Here is a 6199-nt window from a genome sequence, read left to right on the forward strand (position 1 = left end):
CCTACAGCATGTGCTTGGGGAGGGGACACAGCCCCCAGCTCAGGCCATTCAGGGACGCGAGAGACCCCCCCACTTTCTCTTCCACAGGAAAAGGATCTTTTTATTAATTTTTTAACAGCGACTCATAGATAAAAATATTTACAAATCTCACACCTTCTGGAAGGCTCCAAAATATAAACACTGTACCTCTCCAAAAAAAAAAAGACACAACAAACAGGAATATATTCAATTTTTTTCCTTCTCTCTTTGTAGATCAAGTAAATTAGACAAATAAACATCTGCACCAGTTTCCTCTTTTGTTTTTCAATATATTTATATAATATATATATTTATAACCATACTTTCTTTTTAATACAAATAAAGGCAGCAACTTTATAGCAAAATAAAAATGGGGGAGAGTGGCTGCAGGGACTGAGAAGCAGGGTGCTGGGTGTGAGCCTCGGAAAGTGACTGTCAAATAAAACCGGTCTGGAGGAAGCGGCTTCCTCTACAGTGACGGCATTCTGTCTGCAGGAAGAGTGTGGGTGCTGTGTGCTGGATGCCGGGTAGGCCTGGAAGTGACTAAGCTATGGAAGGGGGCTCCCGGAGGGACCCCCACAAGAAGCCCAGCTCTGCCTGTGGAAGCTGAGGGTTTGCACTGAGGCTGCCCACTACCCTCCTCTCTCTTTCTCTTTCAGCGAGTTGGCACAGGAAGGCAGGTCCAGCCCCCTGGAAGCCAGGGTGCTGGGCCATCAGAGAGAGCCCCAGGAAAGGACTGGACTCTCCGCAGCGTGCGGGGCAGGGCCGTGGGAACCTCCCGACTACCCAGAGCCGGGCAGCTCAGAGCCCAGCAACAGCTGCGGGTGAGTCACAGCCCCCAGGAAAGCGGACAGGGCAGGGCATGTGGGCAGGGCCCTCGAACCCGAGTTTAGAAGTCCCTCGTGTCCAGGGCCCCAGGCCCAGCTCCCCGACGCTGCAGACTGACTCAGCCCGGCTGATACTGTGTCACCGGGAGGCGTGTGTGTGTGTGTGTGTGTGTGGGTGTGGGGGGGGTGTCCCAGGGTGGAGCCTGTGACCAGCTTCCCCAAGTCCCTGCCATGCCATGGAGCTCAGGTGCCAACACACCTGCCTTCGCACACATGGCGATGTCCTTTCTGATTCCGTCCCTCTAGAAGTGGGGGGGGGCGGTGCTGGAAGCCAGTCCCCCCACACCTCTGGAGTCTAGTCTTTGGTTTCCAGGTTTAAGGGGGGCACCTGCTTGAGGGCCTGGAGCAAGGCGGAGGAGTCCAGGGCGGTGGGGTGTCCCGGCAGGGGCGATGGGAGTCTTTGGGGCACCGTGAGCAGGGGCGTTGGAAGCTTCTCGGGGTTCACGAAGCTGCCGAGGCCGGGGTACAGCAGGGGCACAGAGGCGGGGTACCAGTACTTGTCCAGCATGGGCCAGCAGGCGGTGGCCGATGGCGGCAGGAGACAGAAGGGAAGGCAGAAGGGGGGTTGGTGGGGGTGCGGGCCCAGGAACGGGGAGCCCCCCAGCTCCATGCCGGGGTACAGGACCTCGTCCTCTGGAAGTAGCCGCAGCCGGCTCTTCTTGGGGGGCGGTGGCTCTTCACACTCCTGCTTGATGGCACCCGGCAGCTTAAAATGGGGCGGCTCCCCCCGTGGGTCCCCCTTCTCCGACTCCCCACCGTAGCCACTGTCCGTATCCGTGTCGCTGCCGCTCTGCTCCCCACCGGATGCCCCGAATGTCCGGCGGATCACAGGCACGCAGTTCTTCCCAGAGCCGGGAGGTTGCTCCTTGAAGTCCTCGGGGGCGGTCTCAGAGGGCTTCCTGGAGGAGGCGCCCTGCAGCAGTTCCGAGGCCGCCCGGTGTAGGTGCGCCACCAGCTGTGAGGACTTGAGGTCCCGAGGGTGCTCGTGCTTGGCCAGGTACTGCAGCACCTCGCGGGCACAGGTTTGGAAGCCTGAGCAGAACATCTCCTGGCCCGCCTCCTGGGCTCTGCCCGACAGCTCACCTGAAAGACAGACATGGGCTTGGGTCAATCTTGGCCACCCTTAGCCTCAGGGTGCCCCCAACCACAGAAGGACACAGCTCAGAAAATCCGGGGACATGCTGAGGATGGAAATAAACAAAACCTTACTGCCCAGAAATAGCACAGGCTTGATGACGGCTGTATAATATTCCACCCCATACACAGTCCCTTAAATCCAGGAACTGTTAAATTTATGTAGAAACTAAGAGGGAAGGGGAAGGAGGAGAGAGAAAGAGAGATGCCTCCACTGCTCGTGAGGCATTCTCCCCCACCCCTGGAAGTGAGGGCCAGGGGGCTTGAATCTGGATCCTTGAGAATGGTGACATATAGGCTCAACTGAATGTGCCCCCACAGGGCCCCTGCAATGATCTTTTTTAAATGAAAAAAGCGAAGTAGCAACAGGCTGCCTCCCCCCCCCCATACACAGTGGCTTCTGTAAGTCACTCTTTCTAGAACCATTTACTCGTCTCCCCTGAAGCCTCCTCCAGGCCCTTGTTGCACCCACAGCCCCCACCTCCATTCCCCACGCCAACACCCCCAGAGCTGGGAAGATTGTCCTGTGCTCAGAGGCCAGGGCTGGGCGATTCACCAGCCAGAGCAGGCAGGGCAGGGCCGGGCAGGCTGGGGGCGGGGGCGGGCAGAGCCAGGGAGCGGGCAGGAGGCGCCCACAGGATTAGGTGTAAGGGGCACGCCCCGGGGTCAGGAGGTGAGTGTGATTCTCTGGAAGGTGGTGGGAGCCGGGGAGGGAAGCTGGGTGGTTTCTCCCTGTTGTGCAACGCACCCGGATACCCTGAGGCTGATGGGAAGGGACCACATGAAACACGGGCACAGACACCCACTGGGGGGCTGCCCGCTACACAGGAGGAAGCAGGATGGTGCTGGGCGGGTGCCAACAGTCACTGCCCAGACCCTTGGGAAGGGGGAGGACGGGGGAGAAACCTCTCAACCCAGCAATGCCGCCGGAGTCCAAATGCCACCCAAACAATTCCCCTGGGGGGGACGGTGTTTACACCCACCTGCCCCATGGCACCTCATGGCATGCCATGTGAAAAGCCTGACCTTTCAGGAAAAGGGGAAATGGGCGTGGCCCCCAGAGAGACTAGCGCTACCCACCCGAGGCCCTAGGCCCACGGTTGAGAGTGGTGTCAGAGTCCCAGAGTGGAGCCCGAAGGCTCCAGAGGAAGCTCACCCAGGCACTCACCGGTCTGTAAACCGCTCTGCAGGGCTAAGATCTTCTGCTGCTGCTGTTCGATCAGGCTGGTGAGCGCCTTCACGTGCTTCAGGGTCAGCTCCAGGACCACAGCTTTCTCCAAGTGGCCCAAAGTCTGAGGTTTCAAAAAAGGGCTCGTTAGTACTGCAGGCAGACTCTGCAGACAGGAACAGGTGACTGCCTCTCCTGGGCCCAGGGTTCGCCTGTCCCAGCTGCCGGGCAGGGAAATGAGCCCGGGCAGGGACACTCTCTCAGTCTTCTTCTTCTCTAACCCCAGACCTTGAGCTGTGGGGAGCCCGAGGCCACAGCATTTGTCTGTGAGTGTCAGGCCTTCTGGGACTTCAACATCGAGCAGCCCAGCCCCTTCCCCACTCTGCTTGTGGCCTCGCCTGGCTCCAGCTCCTCTGCCAGGCGCTTTCCTTCCTAGGCAAAAACACCTTTTTATTTCCCTCTTCTTCCCACCCTCAGGTGTCTAGCTACTGGTCCTCTTATATATATTCATTTATTGTTGTTCTGTTTATGTATTTATTTTGTTTCCTGGCATGATCATAGGCTGTTTCTTTTTCTTTTTAATTGGGTGTGTGTGTTAGTGTTTCACAGTGAATACAGTTGTTGATACATGTGTAAAATTTCAGTTGGGGCTGGGTGGTGGTACATTACAGTGCACCAGGACCAGGGTTCACCTGGGGGAAGCTTCACAAATGGTGAAGGAGGGTGTAGGTGTCTCTCTCTCTCTCTCTCTTCCCCTTTATTTCTAACTGGTGAAGCAGGGTGTAGGTGTCTCTCTCTCCCCCTCTTTATTTCTGACTGGTGAAGCAGGCCTGTAGGTGTCTCTCTGTCTTTCTCACCCTTTATTTCTGGCTATCTCTATCCAATAAATAAAGATAATAATTTTTTAAAAATTTTAATTTGCAGTTTTCTGCAAAACACTCCTCCTCAGCCCAGGTCCTCCTCTACCATCGTGCACCAGGACCGGAGAGTCCCCACCCCACCCCCCAATCCCTGGCCTTGGTGCAATACACCACAGACATTCTTATTTAAACGGTGGTGGGGGGGGGGCAATTGAAGGGGGTCTTGCTCTGGCTGACTCAAAGAGCCAAGTAGGAACTCCAAAAATCAAAAGGAGGACGAGTCCGGAGCTTTGGAGCAGGCAGACCACAGAGTGGTGGAGGCTGACAGGCTCTACCCCCGTCCTCCAGTGGGTGCCAAGCCTCTGGAACAGATCCCAGAGCTGGGAAAGGGTACCCCCACATCGGATCCCCCGCCCCCCAGTCTCTCGCCCAGAGCCATCTGGCGTGCAGTTCCGGGAGCCGCCTGCAGGCGGCGAGCGGCCCGCGCCTCCCTCCCTGCCTCCCGCGGGTGGGCGGGGGCACCGGGCGCGCGGCCAGGGGCTCCTTACTGTAAGTTTGAGGTGCTCCGGGAGCAGGTCCTTGAGCTGCGCGATGCACTCGTTTATCCGGTCACGTCTCTTCTTCTCTATGAGCCGGTGCGGTAGTTTGTACGTCTCCTGCTGGGTGCGGGGAGGTGTGAGCACCCCAGTGGTGGTGGGTAGGGGCGTCCCCACTGCAACCCACCCAAGACCCCCACTTCGCTCCTCTCCCGGGGCAACTGCGCAGGAAGCCCCCCATCATCCCCTAAAGCCCTCCACTCCCTGCACCCCTCAGGTCGGAGAACCCACCCACGCCCCTGGAGACCCCCCCAGTTCCTGAAGCCCCCACCCGTCATCCCTGTCACCCCTGGAGCCCCCACCCCTGGAGAACCTCGCCCCTGAAGACCCCCAACTCCTGGAGACACCGCAAGTCCCCAGTGCTCCCCATATCCTAGAGGCCACCCTCCCTTGGAGACCCCCAGCTCTTGGAGACCGGTCCCTGGAGCACCCGCCCCTGGAAACCCCCAGCTCCTGGAGACCCCCCCCCCAGCCTCTGGAGCCGCCCAGGTCTTGCGCCCCTCATCTCCTGGAGCCCTAGCCCCTTAAGACCCCCTCCCAAGCCAGTGGAACTCCCCAGCTCCTGGAACACCCGGCCCCTGGAACCCTCCATCCCTGGAGCCCCCAGCTCCTGGAGACCCCCACCCTTGAAGGCCCCCGCCCAGCTCCAAGTCAGGAAAGTTTCTGGGGACTCACCTTGCTGTCCTCGCCGCGTTTGAGCCCCCGCCGGGACTTGTACACCTGGTACATGTGCGCCAAGTCCATCCTGCGTGAGAAGGGGCGCGGGGGGCGTGAGGCGCGGGTAGCGGGGGGGGGGAACCGGGGAACCCGAGCCACTGGGGACCCGCACTTACCCCTGCAAGTCGGACGGCTCCAGCGCGGGTGCCGCGGGGGGCAGGCGGGCTGGGGGCTGCGCGCTGGGGACGCGCTCCATGGCGGGGTGCTGCGGCCCTGGCTCGCGGGAAGGCTGGTGCGCTCCGGGCGGGGAGGCTGTGTCTGGGCCGGGCTGGAGCTCTCCGGGCGGGCTGGGGCTGCGCTTCGCGTTGGTGCGCTCCGGGCCGGGCAGCTGTCCGGCCGGGTTGGTGCGCTCCGGGGCTAGGCTGCTCTCCGGCCGGGCTGGGTGGCTCTCGGGCCGGGCTGGTGCGCTCCGGGCTGGGTTGCTCTCCAGCCGGGCTGGGCTGTTCTCCGGGCTGGTGCGCTCCGGGTTGGGCTGCTCTCCGGGCGCGGGCCGGCGGCGGGGCTGCGGGCTGGGTTAAATGGGGCGCGGTGGGCGGCGGCGCCGCGTTCCGCCCTGTGACTCCAGGCACGTCTGGCCCGGGGGGAGTGCCCGCCCCCCCGGCTCCGTCACATGAGCCTCACGTGTCGTGGGGCCCGGTGGCTGCAGAGCACCCCCCCGCACACACACACCCGGGTTCCTCCTCTCCACCCCCCCTGGCCCCCAGGTGTCTGCGGCCGCCCCGGCCTTTCCCCGAAGAGGGGGTGCCCCGGAGGGGAGGGGCGGGGGCGAGCCCGCCCAGGGAAATGAAGTAAGTTCCCGGCTCCCGGAGGCCGGGGGAG

General features: G+C 61.1%; 1 protein-coding gene across 2 annotated transcripts; it reads right to left on the bottom strand.

Moving 5' to 3' along the window:
- Positions 1-287: 287 nt before the first annotated feature.
- Positions 288-6199, bottom strand: BHLHE40 (basic helix-loop-helix family member e40). Of its 2 annotated transcripts, none has more exons than XM_016191209.2 (5): positions 5497-6199; positions 5339-5408; positions 4616-4726; positions 3208-3331; positions 288-1988 (listed from the first exon to the last, which is right to left on the bottom strand). In XM_016191209.2, the coding sequence occupies exons 1-5, from the start codon at positions 5574-5576 to the stop codon at positions 1201-1203; spliced, it is 1173 nt and encodes a 390-aa protein (XP_016046695.1). In that variant the 5' UTR covers positions 5577-6199; the 3' UTR covers positions 288-1200. The 2 variants fall into 2 exon arrangements, with proteins under 2 accessions (XP_016046695.1, XP_007529994.1); XM_007529932.3 differs by having other exon boundaries at positions 4616-4723; positions 5497-6193.

This window comes from Erinaceus europaeus, chromosome 21 (genome assembly GCF_950295315.1).
Source record: "Erinaceus europaeus chromosome 21, mEriEur2.1, whole genome shotgun sequence".
Lineage (NCBI taxonomy): Eukaryota > Metazoa > Chordata > Mammalia > Eulipotyphla > Erinaceidae > Erinaceus > Erinaceus europaeus.